This window comes from Cynara cardunculus, assembly GCF_001531365.2.
Source record: "Cynara cardunculus var. scolymus isolate 2C chromosome LG 12, CcrdV1, whole genome shotgun sequence".
In the NCBI taxonomy this organism is placed as follows: Eukaryota; Viridiplantae; Streptophyta; class Magnoliopsida; order Asterales; family Asteraceae; genus Cynara; species Cynara cardunculus.
Window position 1 is genome coordinate 38401146 of NC_037539.1, and position 25081 is coordinate 38426226.

Genomic DNA, 25081 nt, shown 5'->3' on the forward strand with positions numbered 1-25081 from the left:
ATTCCGTTTTACGATAATGAGCTTCATGGCTTTTCATGGATGTTGGGGACTTTTTTGACTATTTTCTTTAAGACCCGTGAGATTAGTAGAGGTATGTGTAAGTTGACTTTAACGCCCACGATTAACGGAAAAAAAAGTGTACCATTTCCATCAAATTGGACTCCGTAGCAACATAGACCGCATAGAATTATCAAAGGTTAGATACGTCTAAATGACAAAATAGTAACGGGTTTTGACATTAAGCATTGAACTGTCGAATATTATGTAGAAATGTTTTTAACTTATGATGGACATGAGATTAAAAATGATCAAAGATTTCGATCTATTTTTATGCTTCTCACCCGGATGTAAAAATACTTTTTTTTAGTTTCTAAACTATTTTTTTTGGACGAAAAAAAAAATATTAAACTTTTTCAGTTTGAATGATCAAGTAGTTGAACTATTCTTTTAAATGGAAAAATCATTAAATTTTTACATTTTGAATGATTAAGACTGATATTTTTTTTTCATAAATAAACCATCAAATTTTTACTAATTCGTTTATGTATTTTTTTTGTTAAAAGAATGTAGGTAATCAACTTTTAAAAGTGTGATGTTTATTTATTAAAAAAATGTTCTAAGAGACTTGATCAATCAAAATGAAAAAGTTTAATGGTGTTTTCATTTTAAAAGAGAAAGTTTAATGATTTTTTTGATTCAAAAAATAGTTGAGGGACTTAATCATTCAAAACGAGAAAGTTTAAAGGATTTTTTCATTCAAAGATGTAGTTTGCAGACTAAACCATTCAAAATAGAAAAGTTTGTTAGGGTTTTTTGAACTTTTCTCTTCTTCCTATTTCTACTTTCAACTCATTTTACCTGAAAAACGGGTTTCCAGTCTAAGTGATATCAGTTGATATTGATACAACATTTTTTATGCAATCAAAAATTATAATATAACTAGAAAAACTGACATCCACGACTCAATGTCATCAATGATTACAAGATCTATCGGTTGTCGGTCACAGTAGTTATAAAATTAAGAGAACGGAATGTTTTTGTACGATGTGATCAATCCATAGAAAGGGTGGTGCCCCCTCATGGAATTTCTCATACAACATGAAAGAAAATTCCCAGATGAGAAAAGCCGTCAAATCCCAAGGCTTAATTATGGACAGACAATGATTGGTTCATTGGAACCATATATTGACGTCTATAACTCCGTTTAAGAGAAAAATGGAACCTTCCGTTGTGTAGAAAATAAAATTTGCAACTCGACATATGCAGTTCCTAAACGGACTGTATGATGCTACGTAAATATACCTGATCTATAGCATTACATATGGTCATTTTACAAGTGGTTTATAATCTACCTTTACATGATTCCTATTGAATAAGTACATGAAAGTCTACTAGGGGTGTTCATCAAAACCGTCAAACCGCACAAACCACCCACACTGCATCCAAAACGCGGTTTAGAACTTTCACATGCGCGTTGAGATTTGCCTTTTCATCAAGTTGCACTGTACGGTGCGGTTTGCGAATTCGAGTCATCAAACTGTGGTTAATTACGCATTTCGTACGTACCGTAAGTATTAATTGCAAGGAATATAAGAGCATCATCGTCGAATTGTCAAAGTTATGATTTTCTATATAATTATTGGATTAAAGTGCTTTAGATTCAAACTGCTTAAACAGCACCACATGGCACAGTCTTTTGCGATGTGGTTTTTTGCAGTTTGAGGCATATGCAGTGTGGTTTGTGATTTGAGAAAATCTTTAAACCTCATGTGCGGTGTGGTTTGGCCTTAAACTGCACCGCGAATACCCTAGAATCTACTGATTATTTACTTTTGTATTCAAATGGCAATCACATATGTTTGTTATGATCTTGTGATTGTTATTCAAATATAAAAAATAAATAATAGTAGCTTCTCTTGTGATTATCATTTAAATCTAAAACGCAAGAGTTGTTTGGTTTGCTGTAGGGATGGTGATTTGTCCCGACCAGGTAGGGAACCCGGTTCACCCGACCCGAACGGGAACGGAGATTCCCCGCTAAAACAGGTCCCGGAGCCGGGGATCCTCGGTAGACTCAAACCGGGGATGGGGGATGTTTATTCAAACCGGGGTCGGGGCCAAGGATCCCCGGTAGAATCAAACTAAAAGATACTGTTTATGGGGTTTGACCGGGGTTCTACTGGTTTTGACCGGGAATTGCTAGAGATTTGACCCGGGACATGATGATAATCCCCGTACCCGCCGGGGACCAGGGCCGGGGGACGTTACTACAAACCGAGGCCGGGGCCAGGGATTACGAAACCCGCCCCATCCCCGCCCCGTTGCCATGCCTAGTTTGGTGGATTGTTTGAGGGATTTGAATTTCATCATTTTCATGGAGGGATTTGGATTTGAATGGATTTGAAATCATTGTTGTGCTTGATTTGTAGGATTTGGAATGGAATTGGATTCCATTATTTACAAATAATTTATAAAAAAATTATAAATAATGATAAAAATAATTAAATTGCATTTTTATTAATATATTATTACAAAACAAATGTTTTGAACATTTTTTAAAATCTTATTTCATACAATTCTACGAAATCCCTAAAATCCCGAGCACCCCCTAAGGATTTCAAAATCCTATGTTTATGGGAATTCAATTAAATCATAGGATTTCTAATATGGACAATCCAACAAACCAAACATGAAATTTGAATGGATTTAAAATCCAAATCACCCAATTCCATTTCATTCCTGCAAACGGGACCTAAATTCTTTCATTTTATTGGTCCATTATACTTTACTAATAATCTACATTGAAAGAGAAATTGTACAAGTGATGCCTTGAAAGACTCAATCCGGCAATCTCAATATTCATCAATGAATCGATTATTCAACCCGAATTCAATCTAACACCAATAAATGATTTGATGATACAAATAGTTTATGTTATGCACAAAAGTTGTATAGGTACAACTATAGGGTTAGGTTTCGGTGAGAATGAAGGTTATGGTGAGAAGGGATCTCCATCTTTGGATTAATTCTAATCGAAGTTCAACACTAATGCGCTGCATCGAGATGCACTAGATCAATTCCTGCAATTCATAGGATGGGGGTGAGATTAAATATGATCAAGGGTCTAGATTCCTTCTTAAGCTTCTCATTTAACTCATATTCTTACACGATTCTTCTCTTATAACTATAATACCACATATGTATGAAAATATCCCCCTAAAGATTCAAAAAGGATGATTATAAGAATTATTTACAAGTTCGATTTTACTTCCTGAAAACCAAAGATTTTTTACCATTAACTCTGAATCTGTGATAGCAATTTACAATTTTTTACCGTTAGGATTCAAGAGTAAGCATGCTTAAACAAGAATAATATTAACTTTTATCAGTTAGGGGTTGTTTACCAACATAAACCGGGGAAGTTGGTAAGAGTTGCAACTGTCACTTACCTATTCTTCGTAGGGGTGTCCCATGCTGCCTGGACTAATCTCAGCAAATTGTAACCACAAGAAATCAGTACTGATAAACTCAGTGACCACAATGTACATCTAGAATCGAACCCTGGACAGATGGGATATTCCACCACATCCTCTAGGACCTCAAGCACTACGCCACAACACTTGTGGTTTGGGAAATATTTTTGGTCATCAAAATAACATACTATAAACATCTCTTACCCGGCAAGAGACATTAAGTGTTGAGTAAACAACCCCTTAGTCTCTCAAGATGGACACCGCTTGCTTTAAGAATCTTGAGACAAAAGCTGTCTGAACAGGCCACTCAGCCTCACGGTCCCTGGACCAGGCATGAAGACAGAATCATCGCCATGAACCACACAAGGGTCCGACCAATTGTCCGAGCTCGCTACACACCATGCGCCTTGACCAAACCGGTTCCTACGGCCCAGCAGTTCCTGATAAATCTTGTCTAGAACCACATCATCGTTTGCAAACTTTCTAGCAAAAGGAGCATTACCATTGACCATTTTTTCCGAAGTCTCTGATGGTCAAGTAACGCGGGTGCTGCTTTGGAGGATAGTCCCATCCCATGCAATGTAATGAAGGTCGTGGCTTATGGTCGTGTTACTGAACTCTTCTTGTCATTGGTGTGTGGGTACATTAAACAGAAAAAATTCATAATTATATGTAAAAGGACCAAAATGTCCTTCATGTAGGGTTGTACAAGAACCTTTAAAATGTCTGCTTTTATATTATTTAATGTTGGGTTAATTAACAGACAATGATGTGAAATCTTTGTTATAAACATGGAATTTTCAATTGTGAAAGCAAAGTTTAGAAAAATAGCATGGAGAAATCAAGACAATCATCACGTTTTTCAATTACGCTTAACTTCGTAAGTAGCTAGTAAAACACGACAACATAAACACGTAAAGTTTCAATTACCGGAATAAATTACGCTTAAAAACAGGTTTTCCCTAAGCTTTAGCGTTCATCGTGAAGTCAATGCATGTCTGACAATCGCAGTCTGAAAAACGACAGGTCCCGCAACCGAAACAAACACAGGATGTGCAGCCTCTGCAAGTCGGAGAACGCAAACAGCCTCTGTACACCCTTCGGCTTGCTCTTTCCTCATCATCATCGCATGTTATTCTGAAAAAACAAGCAAATGGTCACGAAAAAGCAGGTAATCATACACAAAACAGTCAGTTGAAAAACAAGCAAGTGACACTTCACGAAAAACAGAGCTACATCATTCATATTGAATCTCAGCCATTTAACGATGAAGCTAAAAACCAGGATGATCAAGTTAAGAGACGGAGGGACTTCTGATAATTTGGAATTCATCGCTGATAACAAAGAATTGCTTTCAAGATTGTTTCTATAACCATGATACACGAAACTGCTTTGGCCCACAAAGTCAACGCAAAGCTAACACTCGACGTACCAGGCAATTTTCAAGTGAATTGCCACTAAACCAACCATTCTTTAGAAAAAAGGGCATTGACAAATCGCATTCATGTTCCCAAAATCTTCTTGTTATTGGTATTTTTTTCTTTAACATCTTAAAAGTCGGTCTCTAATTTTAGAATCACTGTTTTTGCATCAATACACTATAGCAGACATCATAACTCACATATGCTGTCACCCACATTAAGCACTGGTTGCCAGTGGGCTGAGCATTACAAGACTCTAAATTAATAAATGGGAATCCAAATAGTACTTCATACGTCTTTTGAAACATATATGCTACACGAGATTGTAGTATATAGCTACGCTTTTTCTACTGCGTATTGTAATCGTCACTACCCTGCTTGTATGATTTATAAACACAAAAGAGTCATTGATAACCATCATGCTTGCCTTTTTGTTGCCTACTAACCGTCATTCTCGCAAAGAAACAAAGAAAAACACCATGATTTGCAAAATCAAACCATCTCTAGCAGCTTGTGGAAATGAAAGTGAAAAAAAGAAGCATACACGGCACTTCATGTTTAAAATCTTTAGTTTGTGCATTTTTACAAGAGTGAAGGTTCGTTTGCAGCAAAAAAACCAAATGAAATGGTTCCAAAGGTCATTAAATCATAATAGAAAGGAGAGGTGTAGACACATACTTGTCATAAGGCATATCGGAACACTTCCAATTAGCATTTATAAAAGCATCATGATAAGTTCGACATTCTTCTTTTGTGCGGAGACGGAACCTTCGATGCTTATTGCATTGTGTGCACTTAAGAAATTCATCCCGATGGCAAACACGGACAGCTTGGGATCTGTTGGACCCATTGCTTAAAGCTTGATTGTAATACTTCAAGAGTGCAGTTTTTGACAAAGGAACTTTTTCTCCATCAACAATCACCCAAACATTATTCTTCCATTTCCTCGATGTTTCTCTTCCAGAATGCTTCTCAAAAGCAGCCGGGGTCAACTTATCTGAACATCACAACATTTTCTACTAAATAAAGTGTGGAAATTTGGCATTTAAGAATAATTACAAGTTTTAAAAAAGGAGATGATCACATTGTTTTGACAGCTAAAAAGCTAGATGCATTTAGTCGTTGAGGGGACAGTAATGCCAACTGTAGGATTTTGTGATACATTTACAAACATAACAACTAGATGCTAGTGTCCAATCCTCCAATGGTAAAAGAGATGCAATTATTGGAAGGATGTTAAAAAAGGGGGGAGGGGTTTCTTTTATGAGTGGCCTCATGATCAGATCCAAAGTAGAATCATCAGAATTCTTAACTTGAGTTCCAAAAGCTACAAGTACTACAATAAAGGCATCATGTAAGAAACAGTCATTTAGAGCATCATCAGCAGATAGACATCCAATGTTCAGGTCATACTTCTGCATTGAATGAGTACTAGCTAATGGGTATTTTTGTAATTTATCAGTAAAATAAAATGAAATATTCTAAAAATCATGGCAAATCATGACCATCAATATTGCTTAGATTTTTGTTTATCCAACAAAAATTGCCACCATCAATAATAATCTATCCATCAATATAGAAAAATAGCTAGTAAGTTATGTTCATTTATACCGAATTCCTACAATCTTACAAGACTATATATGTTCTATAATGGGACCATGATTAAATCTTTGGGTTTTCTCGTACTTATATAAACAGCGCCACAAAATGGAATTTTAAATGACCAAAATGAATAATACCTTGGCATTTGCATGACACAACATTAGACTAAGAACTTAAAGATAAGTAACCTTGAAGGCCATATAAAGATAAAGAAAATGAAACAACTTGATTTGTGCAGATCGGAGGATGAGTTAGCGGACATGCTTGAATAATCTCAGAACAGTTCAAGAAAGTAGGAGGTAGCTGGTTGGCTTTTCAAACATGTCATCCACCAAAACAGCTACATTTATTAGACATTCTGATGTTCTCAGTTCACTCTGAATTAGCGGTATATCATAATATCCCTTTTAAAAACATATGCAATAAATATTCTATCATCGTTTTGTTAGAAGATATAACCACCGCTGGAAGCATAGAGTGCCACTTCAAAACATTATAAATGTCAATTCTAGTAGCTCCCAACCAAATTGCTTGATCAGATTACTAAATTAAATGACAAAGGTCATATATAAGACACCCTATGGCAGAAAGATGAAACTCTAATCACCAAATCCTCCCTGAATATTTAACCCAGCCCTTGCTCATCCAAAGTAACAGACTTTAAATGCATATGATGACAACACCACAAATAGCAAAGTCAAATAGCACCGAGCGAAAATATTGCTATTAAATTACTAAATCGTCATTCTATGGGATGATAGAAAACGCGACCATGTAAATGCAGCATATGCATAATTATGTATTCCCAGCCTCTTAAACCATAATTACTCTAAATAATTGCACAAGAACAAATCATGTCAAAGGCCAACACTTGAAACATTCAGCAAGGTGCCATATACAAAACACAAACCTTTCTATGATCATGTGAACATGTCACTTGTGTAAAGTGGATAACAGAACTCTGCAAGCAAGGAATCCGAAACTTGAAACAAAACCCATTATCAAAACATTGCATTAAGAAAGATCAAATATATAGACACCAATCACATCACCCGGCCATCCAAGAAGAAAGACTCTAAGGATAAACAAAGACGAAAGAAGATAAGGTTTGAATACTATACACAAACACTAACAGGCAAAGATCACAACGAATCATAAGGGCATGAAAGTAGAGATAAACGTATACAACATCATGTAAAAGCCATATAAAGATAGACCCAATTTTCAGTCAGTCATATCATCATACAGTTAACGTGTATGAAGCTACCAACCTGAAAGAGGACTGAAAATTCACGGAGACATGTGATGAGAAGGAAGTATTTGTTAAAGAATGGAGTCAAAATTCACGACCACAGAGTGACATTTACACCAACTCCAAGAAAACCCACATATTACACATAATCACATTAACACATGCAAGTGGGTCTAGAGAAAAAGGGGGTGACCTTCTTGACAACCAGGGGTACATTCGCAGCTGATTTCGAGATCACCGCTAGTGAAAACCCTAAGCGTCCCAACGGCATCGCCGTAGCGATGGCTCGTGCACCCGCACGTGACCTCAACGTAATCATCGCCGCCACGCTTGAACCCACTTATCTCCCTCACCTCTTCATCGCTAAACATTGTGGAACCATCCACCACATTCTCGTCCACACCATTAGCCATCTCTCCCTCTGTTATTATCTCACCAACAAAAAACCAAAGCTTTTATCTTTATGATAAGAATCAAACCGAAAAGCAGAAAAACAATCAAAGATACTTCAAGGGTATCTTATACTTGTCGAGATACACTTGCCTCTTACCCTTACCTATATCACGAGTTATATGTAACCGCAACGTATGCGTTGAACTCTCTGCGAGAAAGAGAGAGAGAGAGAGAGAGAGATACCCAGAAGATGAGAACAGAGGAAGGCAAGAAATCTTTAACAAACACGCATCTCTGATATATAGAGAGAGAAAGAGATCTGATGGGGAGTTGAATAAGGCACAGAGAGAGAGAGAGAGAGAGAGAACGAAAGGGTTTTTGAGCGTTTATTTAGTGTGTGTGCGTGTGTGTATACGTGAGAGAGAGAGAGAGAGAGAGATGTGTGAAATGAAATTGGTTGGTTTTGGGGTTGGTGACGGGAGTTGTAATGAATGACATGAATGAGCTGAGCTGGCTGTAATAGAAAAGAAAGCAAAAAACACCATGTCTTTTTGGAATAAACGAAAGTAGAGGGTGTAAAGTGTAAATTAAGTATGTAAAAAATGTTGAGAACAGGCTGCGGTTTGCATGACATGACCTGCAGAGAGGCTAGGATCCTGAACCATGTAAGATCATAATAATAATAATAATACATCTAAAACTTCAACTTTTTGTGCCTTCTTTCCTTTTCATCTTAATCAATAAGACACTTGATACAGTCATACATTTCCCTTTCCACCATCCAATATTATCCGAACCCATTACGGTTCGGTTCATCCGTTCATCATTTCTGGCTTTCTAGTCTCGCATACGTGTCCCGAACCGATGGTCTTGATGCTTGGTTCTAGTTATGGAAAAGGGTCTTGATTCAAGAGATGATGGTTGGTAAATCTTGGTTGTAGTTATTGAAAAGAGTCTTGAAAAGAAAGCATTTTGGGAAGTGGAAATGGTTACTACAACCATCCAAACCAAACAAGTTATATGTATCTATATATATAGATATAGATATAGATATAGATATAGAGAGAGAGTGTGAGTGTGTGTGTGTGTGTGAGAGAGAGAGAGAGAGAGAGAGAGAGAGAGAGAGAGAGAGTGTGTGTGTATAGTTTGGGTAGGGTTGGGGTTGTGGGACACACACTTCACCTATCACTATGTGTCTCTCTTGTAAAGGACAAAAGGGGAATTGATACCTTGGAGATTGTCCAATAAACTTTAGGGCAATTGGTGTGGATTGATTATGGATGGGAACCATGTGACCCATCTTTCATGGCAAATGGAATATAAATGTGATCAACCATCCTTTAATTCTTATTAATTTTATGTAATATATTTCTTAAGTATTTTCATTTTATATATTATAATTAATATTTTTAATGTTTAGATCAAAATATATATTAAAAAAAGTAAGAATCAGATAAAATATGTCAGTATTTTCAGTTGTAAACCAGATATAAGGGGTTGTTTGTTTACCTCTTAATAGTTCCATTAAGAGATGAATCTTGTTTGGTAAAAAAAAATATGTCTCTTAATGGTTCTAATTCTCTCTGAATAATTTTGTACCATGAATCTCCCTTAACCATTAAGAGCCCTAATTTCATTGTACACAATTATCAAACAATTATATTTCATTTTGCATTATATCATGAGAGTCTCTTAATCATTCTGCACTAAACCATTCAGCAATTGCCAAACAGCCCATAAATGTTTTAGATGTCATATCTGAGGAATTAAAATGAAAGCTTAAAAGTACGTTACAGAAAATAGAAATCAAAATAAAGTAAGCAGTACTTTTACGCAATTCGTCCTAGATTTTAGGACCAACTCTACTGTCATGTCTTTTTTGGAGCTCAAAATTGTCCATATGAAGATATTACTGTTTAGTAATCATATATCAGTTATAAAGACTTTACTATTTCGTTATGTTATATTTTTAGTTTAAGAAATAATAAACAGTCAGATTAATAAACACATGTTACTTATTAAACAAAAGCACCATTTTCATCCCCAAATCGACCAATCTTTTGCCAGGGGCACATATTGGGTTTTTTTTTTTTTTATTAACCTGGATATCCAACCCGCTATATGAGCCGACTAATCCCAGGGTGACCGTCTGCTTTGCAGATAGTCCGGAGTCACCGCATTTGAACCTCCGTGGCCACAAGGGGATTTTTATTCCTCCTTGGATTTGAACCTTGGACCTCCAGATACTTTTGACCTTTGGAGACAAGCTCAAAACAATCAGGCATCACCCTTGTGGTTACATATTGGGGTTTTAGGACTAATATGTAACATCTAACAAAAGGCCACTCTCTCAAGGCCCAATTACGGAATCAATTCGGTTTATTAGTTATGACTTTTTATTCGAGACCAACTAATGACTAGTTTAACATACTCTTAGTTAAACCTAAATTTCAGTTAAAATGAGTCTGATCATCAAGGACAGGTCGAGGCCTTTGACGGTTACTTCTCGTAACTTTCTTGAATTATTTGTAGATATACACAATATATATGTACACATACAATAAAATAATGATAAGCAGGACTGATTGGTTCTGTCAAGTCCAAATCAAACATAAATATAGGACCAGTAACTGGTTATAATGAAGAGGACTAAAATGTTCTTTTAGTACAACTAAGCTCTTTTGACTCGTTTCTTGGGCAGCTCTATGGCTTAATGAATGGCTTAACAGTTATTTTACACATAATAAAATATCTAAAATATTTTATCAATAAATAATACCAGTAGCTTATAAACATAATAGCATGAAGGCTACAAAAAAGTGAGCTTCAACGATAACATGGTTCAGTAAGAAGGTATAGCAACGAAAACGTTATGTCGTCTCTATGAATCCTTTATAACGGTAAATTGACTTTTAGGGACAACAATTACAAAGATAGTATTGTTTTACAATAGAGATTTAAATATTAAATACGCCAAAAGTGAAGGGGTATAATGGGAAAAAGGAATAGCAACTCTATCGTTTTCAAAATGGGAAATGAAACACACACACACATCTTACCTTTCTTAAAAGCAACCACAATGTTGAGTCTTTACCTTAATATTATTTTATTCAGTATTTTAAAAAGCACGTTACAGTTTTATGCCACCTTGTCGTCATGTTAACCCTTTTGGCATGGATGTAAGGTGTCGAGCTCGTTATGGCACGTTATTGCATGTCATGGCGTTATGGCGTTATAAGGCGTCACGGAAAATTACAATTTTTAAAACTTGAATAGCAATAAATATAAATATAACTTTATAGTTTATATGAGTGAAATACTTAATCAACAAAATGGAGGAAAAAAATTACTTCTCGGTAATTCAAACATGGGTTTGATTCACACTGACTCCAACTACCGTCCATGTACGATCCATACTAGATCTGACAACCAACCCATTTTCAAAATATCAAGTAGATGAATAAGAATCTTTGAGAAAATATTTCAAGGAACTTGAATCCTCGTTGTCTCTGTCTTGAAAGAGAGAAGTCGTTCCCTAGGGATCCCGATAAGAGAACCCTAGGAGAGCTGTCGCGGCTGCTGGCACAAAGTTAGTCGATGCTTATTCCCCAAAAAGTTGGAGCGTGAAGTGCAATTATATCAGTTATTGTATGAGGTCTACCAAATGCTAGATGCAGAGGCGCATAATGGTGGGAACTTACCCAACAAGGAATTTCGCTACAAAGTCACTGAATGGGTAAGTCGTCAATCCCTAAAACAGACTATGTAATGCTATGTAATGTACTTTATCTGTTGGGTTACAGGCAGGGGTAGGCTAATCATGATCGGGATAGCAGACCAAAAGCTATGGAACTTGGGTCTTCCATCAACTAAATCGATTCTTACAAGTTTTGTTTCAAACCCCGGTTCGAACAGGAGGAGTACGTCAGCATAGAAAGACATTGTAATTCCTTATGAAAAAAAAAACTATTTCCTCTTGCTATTGAAATATCTTCAATTTTTATGGGGCGATTCAGGTGAGATCCAATGTAGATCCAACTTTCGATTCACTCGTGGGATCCTGGCGGTCCAGGAGGGACCACCATGGCATATGACAAATATAGTTCGATTACTTTCATTCGTTGTTCTTTGATTTCATTTCTTTGATTTTGTTATTTGATTACCAAACAGGGACTATAAAGGGATTAATTTATATATCTGATATCATTTTTGTAAACTTTATGTATATGTGATATCAAATTATCAATTCATGGTTCTTCTTTTGTTTATCGTTTTATATGCATTTAAATTGGTAATGACTTAATATTTATTGTTCAAGACACCGACATAAACACACACAGAGACACACACACACACACACATACATACATATATATATTATATACAGATTTGTCGCCTTAAGTCATACTTTAGAAAATGCCATGGCCTCCGCCATAACTCGTAAGGTTTGTGGCTTGACTGCGCCGCCACGCCACGCCCCATGCCATTTAGAACCTTGATTTTATTCTATATCACCGTCAACTCAATAACTTAAAATTTTCAACATACTTTTACTATGATAAAAAAAATTCCACTCAAATTTATGAATAGCTTTTCCAAACTTTTCAGGGTTCCACCATTTTGAATTTATATTGATTATATTCTTATTAATAAAAATACATATTTATTTATATCGATAAAATATTATTAATTTAATTATGTATTTATTTTATATAATTTTTTTTATTATTTTAATACGATATGTATTATATATAAGTTTCTTATTATACAACAACAAATATCTTAAATATATCTATACTATATTATAAAGCATTTGACAAAAACTCTTAAAAATGATTTTTTATGCGCGAAGTACTGTTTATCGATGCATATTACTTAAAATTTAAGAGTACAAGTAAATTGTGCATAAGTACAACTTATTAAAGCTCCATACTTGAATTCGTCTAGCTAACTACAGATAAACATAATCAAATATTGGATAAACATCTAATTTTGAATATAAAAAATCTAAAATATAATTAGGATAATCATTGATAAGTAACATAATACTTAGTTATTATCTATATAAAAAATTATATAATTAAACCTAAATTAAATTTTTTTGTTACTAAACCTAAATTAAATTATAATTAAAAAAATTAATTAAGAAAATTACACCAAAACACAAGAACTTTAAAAAAAAAATTTAATACTGATATCGATATTTTTTTTTCAAAATTTTATGATATTTTTAAATTTATATTTTATTCAAAAATTAAAACATTATCACTTTCTCAAAATCACATAAAATCAATGTTTACTTAAAATTCAAGATTACAAGTAAAGTATGCAAAAGTACAACTTATNTTCTTATTATAAAAATTGGGTCGTCAAGAAATCCGTAGATTTTTTTTATAAAAGGTTATATACAATAAAATTTATAAAAAAAAGTTAATTTAAAATTATGTACAATAAAAATAAAAATTGGGTTATCAAGAAATCTGGAAAAAAATTGTATAAAACTATGTAAAATAAAAATTTTAAAAAAAAAGTGTAATTTAAAAGCATTTACAGTAAAAAATAAAAACTGAGTTATCAAGAAATTCGTAAAAATTGTATGAAGTTTTAATAAAAATTTGATTCAAAAGTATAAATTGGTTATTAAGAAATCCGTATAAATATGTATAAAAGTATATAAAATAAAAACTAAAAAAGTTAGTTCAAAAGTATGTGCAATTAAAAAAATCGGTTATCAAAAAATCCGTAATAAATTAAAAATATATATATATATATATATATATATATAGAAATTTAAGAAATTAATTTAAATATATCAAAAATGTATAATTACTTTAATTATGTATTTATTTTACATTATTTTTATTTAAATATATTAATAAATAAAACTGATAAATACGAGACTATTATAAAATTCTAGTAAGTTAAATATGAAAAACCTCTGGAAAAATTGGTCATGCAGTTGCTACCTATGACGAAAAACCTCCTTGAAAAAAGTCGTGACTAAATTGGGAAACCACACATCAAGGTTTTTCATTTTTTAAAACCTCTTAGATAACATTTGGTATGCAGACATGATTGGAGAGGATTTGATAGGACAACAGTGGATATAACAAAAGGGTAGGACTAGACAGGACTGGACGGGACAATACTGGAAAAAACAAGTATTTGTCTAGTGTTTGGTACGACTAGGACTGAACATGACAGAACTTGAAAAATGATCTTAGAGTGTCTAGGGTTGGGCTTGGAATTATGGGATTCATCATTCTGAGGGGAAGTAAGACAAGTTGCCTCCAAAAATTATTTGATGCTTTTATATATCATATATAATAGTTATAATTAACACAAATAAAGTAATAATTAAATTTATAAATATTTTTACACATATTTCATATATATATAAATATAATAATACCAAATTTGAATGAAAATTTTGATATAATTGATGATAGTTTGAAAAAACTCGGTTAATACAAATGAGAAATTATGTTTTATTTGGTTTGGAAGATTTTTATCAATTAGCGAAGGCATGGTGAATATTGTCACAAGAACAATGATTGTTGCAACAATAATGGTTGTGGAAGTAGAAACATTGGTGATTGGTGGACGATAATGGTTGTAGAGGACGTGAAGATGGTGGATGGTGGTGGTGGTAGCGGTGGCGGTCAGTAGTGATGGAGGAGGTAGTTGTGGCCTATATAGTTGTGGTGGTGGATAGTGTTGGTGGTAGTCGATGGTGGTTTTGGTGGTTATGGTGGAGGTAGGGGTAGAGGTAGAGGTGATGTTGGTTATGGTGGAGGTGGTGGTCGGTGTCCGACGATAGTTGTGGAAGACTTGAAAATGGTAGATAGTGGTAGTGGTAGCTGATTGTGGTGGTTATGGTGGTGGTGAGGTGGCTCATAGTGGTAATGGTGGTGGTCGACGATGGTTGTGGAGGTGGTTGTTGTAGTAGAGGAAAAGGTGGAGGTGGCCAGCGGTGGTAGTGGTGGTGGCAATGGAGGGTGGTGGTCGGTGGCCGACCATGTTGGTGGTGATATAAAGTGGTGGTTGACGGTGGTTGTTATAGTAGAAGAGGAGGTGGAGGTGACCGATAGTGGCTACCAGTGGTGGCGGTGCCCACGACTAGCAGTGTGACCACTAAAATAAATATCATGTTAAGATTATATATCAGATGAAGGTTAATTAGTAATATTTTAGTTTATATCACATTATTGTCTCATTTTGTTCCACCTATATTGGTGGAACAAGAAAAAGTCTTTTTTGTCCCATTTCTCATGTCACATCAAATGTGGGATAGTGAAATCTTGTCCTGTCACATTCATATCAAAAAAAAAAAAAAAAAAAAGTTTTGTCCGATTCTATCATGTCTAGTCCTATATACCAATTACAGCCTTAAAAACTCTAAAAAGCATATTGGGATGCTATTAACTCTATTCTTTACTTTTTAAATTTTGACCCAAAAGACTTCTATTTTTTATGGACAACCCCCTAATAATAATCTTCTTTTCAAATTTGCCCCATGTTTCACTAAAAACGTTAAGTATCATGCACACAAATAGGGACGCTTAAAAGACCGATCAATCCGGCCAACCCAATCAGAAAAATCCCAAAAAAATCAACCCCGGATAACCCGCTATATAATTGAATCTATTGGATTAAAATTGGGTTAGACTCAAAGTAGCCCGACTAACCCGATGAAAGTTTTAGCGGTTTCTCTAAAATTATTTGTATTTCTCTTTAATATGTATATGTTACCAAAAACGACTCGACAACAAGGAGCAATGAAACTCATAAGACAACATTATTGGAAAGTTATATCTAACACCTGTTTTGAATGATTGATCGTATTTCAAAGAAATGCTTCATTTACTTTTATGTTCTCAATTTTGATTTTACTTTGTTTAACCACAACCCGATCAAATGGACCAACCCATATGCACTTTTTTTTAGGTTGGGTTGGGTTGAAAATTTTCAAACTGTCCACATTAAATTGAGTTATTAAAATGCTTTCAACCTGATCAACTCAATCCATAAAAATATGCGCTCTGGACAAGAATTCCTCCGTTTTAAATTACATATTTTATTAGTGTTCACAAGCTCTTAATACATTACACCAAATGCATGCCTACGTTCAAAATAAATATATTTATATTTTTGTAAATCCAAAATAGAAAGTTAAATCAAATTTTCATTTAATACGCAATTTATGGGTGGGGTGAGATTAAAAGTGATCAATGATCCAGATCTCTTTTTACCTTCTCATTTTAACTCTTTTTCTCACACGATCTAGGCGAACGATCATATGAGAAGGGAAGTTATGGTGAGAAGCGTAAGATGAGATCCGAACCCTTGATCACTTTTAATCTTATGCTCACCCATGAATTGTGCTTTAGAAGATAATTGATCCGGTGAGAAGGAGAGTTAAGGTGAGAAGTGTGAGAAGAGATCTCCACCTTTGAATGCACATTAGAATTAGATGCACCGGATCATTCCTTGTATCAAGCGTGATTCATGAGTGAGTTTGAGATTAAAAGTGATCAAGGTTCCAAATTTCTTCTTACACTTTCACCTTAACTCTACTGCTCACACAATCCTTCGCCTATATGTATGTATGTACATATATATATATATATATATATATATATATATATAGAGAGAGAGAGAGAGAGAGAGAGTGTGTGTGTGTGTAAGTTATTATGCAACCATTTACATTTGTACAACCAATAAAATTTAATCTCAATCGTCCATTTAATTTGATGAATATGCGATTTCATAAAAGTTTAGATTGTTTCCTAATATATTCAAATTATTATAAATGAACTCTCATTATTTCTATAAATATCTCAATCGATTGAGTTGTATTGATTGTACAAATGTGATGAGTTGCATTTGAAACGTCCTCTCTCTCTCTCTCTCTCTCTCTCTCTATATATATATATATATATATAAGAAGAGTATCCCCACCCTTAATCACTTTTAATCTCATGCTCACTCATGAATTGCGTTTTATAAAAGAATTAATTTAGTGCATCTTATTAGTGTTGATATTCAATTAAGATTGATTGAAAGGTGAAGATCCATTCTTACCCTTCTCACCGTAATTTGTCTTTTCACCGGAACCAATCATATATATATATATATATATATATATGTGTGTGTGTGTGTGTATGTATATATATGTGTGTGTATGTATATATATGTGTGTATGTATGTATATCAATTAAATCCCAACCAAGCCATTGGAGAGGTGGTTGATGAGCAACTAAAGGGTGTCCAATCCAAGAAATGAAGTGTGTACGTACATTTAAGGCATGCATTGATACAAGCAATTAATTAAGCATTTTCATTCCTATGTACCTTGTCTTGTTTTGCATGCATGTTTAATTTGCTTATTACTAATCATAAGGTGGTGTTTGATTGGTTTAAGCTTGGTTTCAAAGGTCAAAAGTATCAAGAGGTCTCAAGTTCAAATCCAGTGAGCAATAAAAATCCCCTTGTGGCTACGGAGGTTCAAATGCAATGACTCCGGGCTATCTACAAAACAGGTGTTTGCCATGGGATTAGTCGGCTCGCATAACGGGTTGAATATCCAAATTAATAAAAAAAGTGTGTGTTGTCGTTACATTTCAATTTCATAATATATCACAAGTGGAAATGGGGAAATTTAAGCATGTATGGTGTCGTTGGATAACAACTTACAATTAAAGATGGATGTTGGTGGTGGGAAAATGTATGACAGATCCTAACCATGAATATTGGCTTCCAAAGTATATGTATTTTTATGTTAATTAAGCATTATATATATATATATATATATATATATATAATAGAGCTGTTCATGAATTGTACGGCGACCTGTTAGACCTGATCTGTCCGGCCCATTAGAAAAGCGGATTTGGACAACCATTTTAAGAGATGTAGGCGGGCTTGGGTGCACGGTCCTGTTCAAATTAATGGGCGGTCTTAGGCAATGGAAAAAAGAAATTTGGACAGGCATATCCTGCCTCGTATATAATTATAATCAATTAAACTTTTATATATATAATTAATATTTTATTAAAAACATTACTAGAAAAATGACCCTTTTTCCGGCTGGAAAATTACTGTCGGAAATTAAAAAAGTCAAAATCCGTTGACTTCTGTCACGAATCCACCGTTAATCTGTTGGTAAATGTTTTAAAAAAGAAAAAGATTATTCGGACCAGTTTTCCAAGCGGATTTAACGGTGGATTAATTTAAAATTTTATTTATTTCATTTAAAAAAATATTTTTAATTAATCAAAAACACCGACGGATTTCTCACAAGGAGTCATGTCTAGTAGACAAAATCTCCATCTTGTACCTATATGCAGATTCGATATCTTTATATGAATCCCTACATAGAATACATTATTCTAAGATTATTTATTATGAATAATTAAAACATATAATACAATATAGACATAATAAAATGGACAATGTCTTTTATTTATCTCTTAGTTTCATGAAACGGAACTCAAAATTACAATCATCCTATGATTGATTTTTGAGCATTTACTAACAATCTCCCACTTGCATTAAAGTCAAATCACGCATGCATCGTATACCTTCATGCTTCTATTGTGTTAATGGCTTGTTTTGTGGATCAACAACGTTGTTGTCAGTTAACGCTCTGCTTATACTAACATCGCCTCTTTCAATAATCTCTTTAATGAGATGATATCTTCTAAGAATATGTTTGGATCGTTGATGAGATCTAGGTTTCTTGGCATGTGTTATAGCTCCATTGTTATCGCCTAACAACTCTATAAGACTATCACTACTAGGAATCTCCAAGTTGAGAAATAAATTTCTTGATCCAAACAGCTTCCTTAGTTGCATCTGATGCTGTTATGTACTCAGTTTATATTGTAGAATCAACTACTGTTGCTTGCTTGGAACTCTTCCAGCTCACAACACCACTATTAAGACAAAACATAAAACCCGACTGCAATCGAAAATCATCTTTATCAGATGGTCACCTATTTGTCTTGAAATTTATTCAGATTTTGTTTTGAATTTCGTGGTTGCATGCGTCACAGGAGATGTTTGAAATTTTCATGTTCGTCGAGGCGATGCGACATGTTTCTCAAGATGTTATCGTATATGGAATTAATTGTCGAACAATATCGAACTTCATTATTAATGTATAATTCATGAACATTAAGTAGATCTTTAGTCCACAAAATAATTCATTTGTTTCTGATTGTTAGCGTCAGATTATCGAAAATTGACACACTTGCACTAACATTAAAGATTCATATTAGATATAGAATCCATATACAGGTACAAGTTAGGGAACTTGTGTATTGAATTGACCCACTATGAGAATTTATATTAAATGTTATAGCAGTGTTAAAAGTGTTTTTCATGTGGTAAACATAAATACAGTCCTTCGACCTGTGATTATGGGATCTATTGTATGTGAGTGATGTACTTTGACATTAATCCTAATCACGTCAAAACTTAATGATAGAACAGTATTTAGGTGTGTCGATCATATATCTGAATATAAATAGTATTGCGGATCAATATATGATTTGTTGTCACTTTTGTGTGACAGGAGCAATGGCCCTAGTTAGGCCCCTTAATAGAAAATATCGTGGAAACACATACATGTTCAGATATATGATAGGAGATATCGCGATATCTTTTATTTCCATATTCGAAAATCAAGAAATTGAAGATATAGATAACGAAAATATTCAATCAGGGCATCACAAAACAGAGACTAAAGCAAGTGTTGGATTCAAAGCTGGTGTTAAAGATTATAAATTGACTTATTATACTCCTGACTATGAAACCAAGGATACTGATATCTTGGCAGCATTTCGAGTAATTCCTCAACTTGGAGTTCCGCCTGTTGAAGCAGGGGCTGCAGTAGCTGCCGAATCGTCTACTAGTACGACTAAACATGTACCCTGAAAATGACCCTGAAAGGTTGAAATGATTATATGCTACATCTCCAATTCTTATCACATAGACGAAGATGATGTATTGTTAGATATCACTAATCATTTATGATTATAAATACGAGGTTTATAATTATTAACAATGTGACAAGAACCAAATGAGTGATACATATAGAACATATCTGAATAAAGAGTTTGAACAATTAAAGTGTTTAGTTATTACTGAATTAAAATTGAATATTTATTTTGTGAAACAAAAGATGGGGGGGCCCACTATGCCAAAAGCGAGAGAAACCCCATCCCTCTCTCTGCAGCGTTAATGCTTGATACCCAGTCGGGAGATGTTTCGGCTTATATTCCTACTAATGTACCATATGGATCCTTTTTATGGTTACGTTCTATTTATGTTGCATGTATGACCTCATAACCCGACAAATTTCACCATTCTTATCTTTCTTTAACCACAAACATATCAGACACACCTTGGACAGTGCACAGTTCTCTATAAACTTAAGAACCCATATAGATATTTTCTAAATATTTCTATTACGTAAATATTATAATGCCATATACGGTGTCATGTAATCCAAGTTGTTATAGAGTTGGCCAAAACCATCCAAACAAGTGTGTACGATCAAGCATTTAATACAAATAACCAGTCTCATTTCTTCTTGTTTTCTTGTGTTATTTGTTATTTAGTGTTCCTCAGAGTTATAGTAGGCTCACTTGGTGCAAGTTGTCATAAGAGTCACACTATTCAATTCGCGTGAAATCATTAAATACGTGACAAAAACAAAAAGACTATTCAATGGCAAATTGTATGAAAAAGTAACGTACTTTAACTTGATTCCTATTTTTGGGTAATGTATTTTCAAAACTTTCATTTTAGTACCTAAGATGTAAAGTTTTATATATTTAAGTATCCGAGTAACCTGTTGAAGCATTAACCGGCTATCATGCTGATGTGGTATCCATCTTAGTATTATTTGTTATTCAACCCAATTTCATCTCATCATTTGCTACATCAGCATGGTAATCGGTTAATGTTTTAATCGGTTACCCGAATACTAAAATGTTTAAAACTTTACATCTTAAATATTAAAATAAAAATTTTAAAAATACGTCATCTAAACATGATATGAGACCATTAATGTAATTTATTTAAAGATAATATTGACTTAACTAAATCCATAGAATCCAATGAAGTTTACGTAGTGATGCCAGATTGCCAGCTACTTTTGCTATTTAATTTCAAATTTTAATCATTGTTTATTAATATTTGATTTAAAAAAAATTGATTTGACATATATTTTAATAATTAAAAATTAGGAATCATCCTCAATATTTATTAATATTTTATATAATTATAAAATATAAAAAAAGTAGTTTGATAAAAAGAATCTTGTATTTTTATATTTTATATAATAAAAATAAAAAATAAATTTGCATGAAAGTCAATCCCTTCTCCAATCATCCCTCAACACAGTGTTTCACATCATATAGGATTTATGAGGTTGCAGCCTAGTGCTTAGACCATCTCTTTTTACAGGTGGCAAAATATTTAATTAATAAATTTTAATCATTTTTCATAAATATTTAAATCATAATAAATTATTTCCATAAATATCTTAATTGATTGGGTTGTATGATTTGTAACTTTTTCATTGTTTGTATCTGATTTGTCCTCTATATATATATTGTATATATACAGTATATATAGACACATTCAGGTCCCTGTCAAGAAATCCCCTTCCCCCCGTTTGCTTCTCCAGTGGATATGCACGACTACATATCCACTGGAGAAATCAACCACCGTCTCCTGTCGTTCTTCCTTTTTTTTTTTTGCTTTTCTTTTCTTCTCCCCTCTGTGATCAGTGCTCCCATCACTTCTACAACACACTGCTACACCGGTGTACGCGAATCAAACACGAAGTCAACCCATTTCATCTTCGGCCATTATGGGTATTTATCCCCCCTCTCGTGGGTTTTCAATATTCTTATTGCGCTGATGCATCTCTATACTGGTCACGGTTGTGAAAAATCATAATTCATTCAATGGGTTGTCTTTTGATGTTTCTTGGCTTCTCAAAGCATGTCTGCAGGGGGGAGGACAAAGAGCAAGGTGTCGATCGATGGGAGGATTTTGGTGGGCTTTCGGGGTTAGCGTGGGTTTCGATTGAGAATAGGATTACGTGGGTTTTGATTTTCACTTAAAATCCCTTCTTTAGCAATGAAGGAAAGAGAATAAAAGGGAGTTGCATGGTTTTGACTTTCGCGAGTTGCATAGTCGTCGGACACTTTATCAAAATAATATGAACTCTATTATAATAAGAATTTTCTGTAACTGTTTTGTAGGTCTTATCTATTTCTCATTATTATTTTTCATCATAAATAATTCATAAATTATTATTTTGATTTTCACTTAAAATCCCTTCTTTAGCAATTGAGATTAGTTTACAATTCTGTATAAAACAGGCTCCAAACACAAGTACACTTTACGGGCCATTTACCAAATGCTTAGCGTTTACCAAGTCACATTACCTTATTGGTATGAATATGGTAAGGACCAAGAATCTTACCCGGTAAGAGCGAAAGCAAGGATCGAGAGCCTTACACGGTAAATGATGGTGACAACTCTTACCACGATTAGCGATTACCGGGTAAATTGTTACATACAATATCATTTTGGTGAATTCAAATCTTACCCAGTAGATTTGGTTCATGCATTTGCGGACCTGATTCAAAAACTTTCTTTTTATACTTTGACCCCTCCGCAAGTTGCAGAGTTGTCACTTGCAGATGTAATGATATTTTTGAAATATTAAGAAAAAATTCCTAAAAAATGAAACCAAAGCCTAAAAATGACTATTTAAATAATTTTCCAATTTTATAAGGGATGCACACCAAAATTCGGTTGGTTCAGAACATAAAATAGTCATTTTTCTGCTTTTGTACAAATAGTCATCCAACTCGTAAAATGGGTTTACGAGGGTTGTTTATTTGCTTCTTGGTGTAAATCGAATATATTTGTGGAGTCGTAAAAATATGTTGGATTTTAAACTGACATACAATTTTTTCCATCGATAGACTGTAATTGGAACGATAACTCTTATTTATTCAAATTGTATTAATATGTAAAGACCAAGTGTAACTTATATCATCGTTAAATCTTCTATAATAAAACCAGTGAAACTTCAAAATCATTAAAATTCACGGTTCCCGCCGCATTGCAMGGGTATACAACTAATATATATATATATACACATGACTAGTTGTGTACCCGCGCAATGCGGCAGGAGCCATGAATTTTAACGATTTTGAAGTTCCACTGGTTTTATAAGATAAGATTTAACGATGATATAGGTTACACTTGGTCTTTACATATTAATACAATTTGAATAAATAAAAGTTATGGTTCCAATTACAGACTATCGATGAAAAAAATTGTATGACAGTTTAAAATCAAATATATTTAAACGACTCCACAAATGTGTTCGATTTACACCAAGAGCAAAGAACCAATAAACTTGAGTTTTAAGATAAATACTCAAAACCAATAAAGAAAACTACAAATTTAACAGATCATAAGCCATGAAAAGACCAAAAAAGATGAGTTTTAGAATGAAATTTCAACTGTTTACCCTCTTTCTTGTCCAGAAACTCAGATTAAGGTTGAATTAATACATGTATATATATATATATATATATATATATATCAAAAAATACAGTGCAATTTTGACAGCCTACCCCTAAAATATATAGTGTATATATATATATATATATATATATATATATATATATAAATAACTATAAAAGTATAAATCGTAAATATTAAAAATATTTTTTCACAATATATATAATATATAATGATATAATTAAGTCAAAAACTATTCATCATTTCGAAGGTATTAAAGAGACAATTATAATGGTGTAATTTGTTAAAATAAAAATGTATTTTTTTAAACATGTTTTAATTGATATACGATTATGTATATTAATTCGATAAAGGTTTAAAATGAAACATTTAAAAGTAAATGATGTAAAGTAAATTAATTAACTAATTATAGAGGTATAAAGTGTAAATTTAAAATTATAATTTTAAAAAAAATGGGTTGTGAGAGGGTGAGTGTATGTGAGGAGAGGAGGGGGTGAAAAAGTATATAAATGGTATCTTGGTCATTTAGTATTTTAAGACTTTAAGACTTTTGATAAATTTGCTTTATAAGATAATATAGATAACTACTGATCTCTACTAATACATCATTATCTGTACGGAAAAAAGTGCTCAAGTATTAAAATAAAAATAAATTACATCTTTATTTTTAACTATAAAATTATTAAAATTTTGAATTGAGTAAATTATACGAAAACCAAGAATTTTATAATTTTAGACCAACATCTATATCAATGTACTTTTTTTTTGGGGGTTTTATTGGGCGTTCAAATTAGCGAACATTCAAATTAATCGCTCTAAGATCCAATACTTACGATGCAATCTCAATGGGAAAATTATGGCGAGGTGGTATAAGTCAATATTGTGAGGCAAAATGTACCCGAAAGGATAGTTCCAAGTATCTAGGCTCTATGATTCAGCAGAGAAGTAAGGTCGATGATGACATAACACATCGTATAGGAACAGGGTGGCTAAAGTGGAAGGTTGCCACGGTGTGCTACGTGACAAGGTCCTGTTAAAACCGAACGACAAATTTTACCAGCGGGTCCGAATGTTGGCAACGAAGAAGACCCATGAGAGGAAGTTGACGATTGTAGAAATAAAGATGTTTAGATGTACATGTCGACGAACTGACAGGTTTTCAGACAAGTCTACTGGACAGAGGGATGAATAAATGGCAGAATCCGAAGGACTCTAAGTTCTCTAGCTTACCCCATTAAGCCACCGATTTACCACACATCCATATATGGCTTGCCAAATAAGCCATACATGTTATTAAACCCATTAAGCAATTACTGAACAGCCCCCATCACTTGTTAGGGTGAGGCATCAATTTCATA

The 25081-nt window shown here is 33.6% G+C and overlaps 1 protein-coding gene across 2 annotated transcripts; it reads right to left on the reverse strand.

Annotated features, from left to right (window-relative positions):
* Positions 1-4277: 4277 nt before the first annotated feature.
* LOC112522945 (protein ULTRAPETALA 1-like) lies at positions 4278-8486 on the reverse strand. 2 transcript variants are annotated; one of them, XM_025132305.1, is made up of 4 exons: positions 8305-8486; positions 7942-8169; positions 5573-5891; positions 4278-4610 (listed from the first exon to the last, which is right to left on the reverse strand). In XM_025132305.1, the coding sequence occupies exons 2-4, from the start codon at positions 8159-8161 to the stop codon at positions 4436-4438; spliced, it is 714 nt and encodes a 237-aa protein (XP_024988073.1). In that variant the 5' UTR covers positions 8162-8169; positions 8305-8486; the 3' UTR covers positions 4278-4435. The 2 variants fall into 2 exon arrangements, with proteins under 2 accessions (XP_024988073.1, XP_024988072.1); XM_025132304.1 differs by having other exon boundaries at positions 8385-8402.
* Between the last annotated feature and the right edge of the window lie 16595 nt (positions 8487-25081).

What these genes read in the sequence shown, in the direction of transcription:
- LOC112522945 (XM_025132305.1), bottom strand. Translation starts at nt 8,161, where the DNA reads ATGGCTAATGGTGTGGACGAGAATGTGGTGGATGGTTCCACAATGTTT. An exon ending in TACCCCTGGTTGTCAAGAAG is followed by an intron (nt 5,892 to 7,941) that starts GTCACCCCCTTT and finishes TGTGATGTTCAG; the next exon opens with ATAAGTTGACCCCGGCTGCT. An exon ending in TCCGATATGCCTTATGACAA is followed by an intron (nt 4,611 to 5,572) that starts GTATGTGTCTAC and finishes TTGTTTTTTCAG; the next exon opens with AATAACATGCGATGATGATG.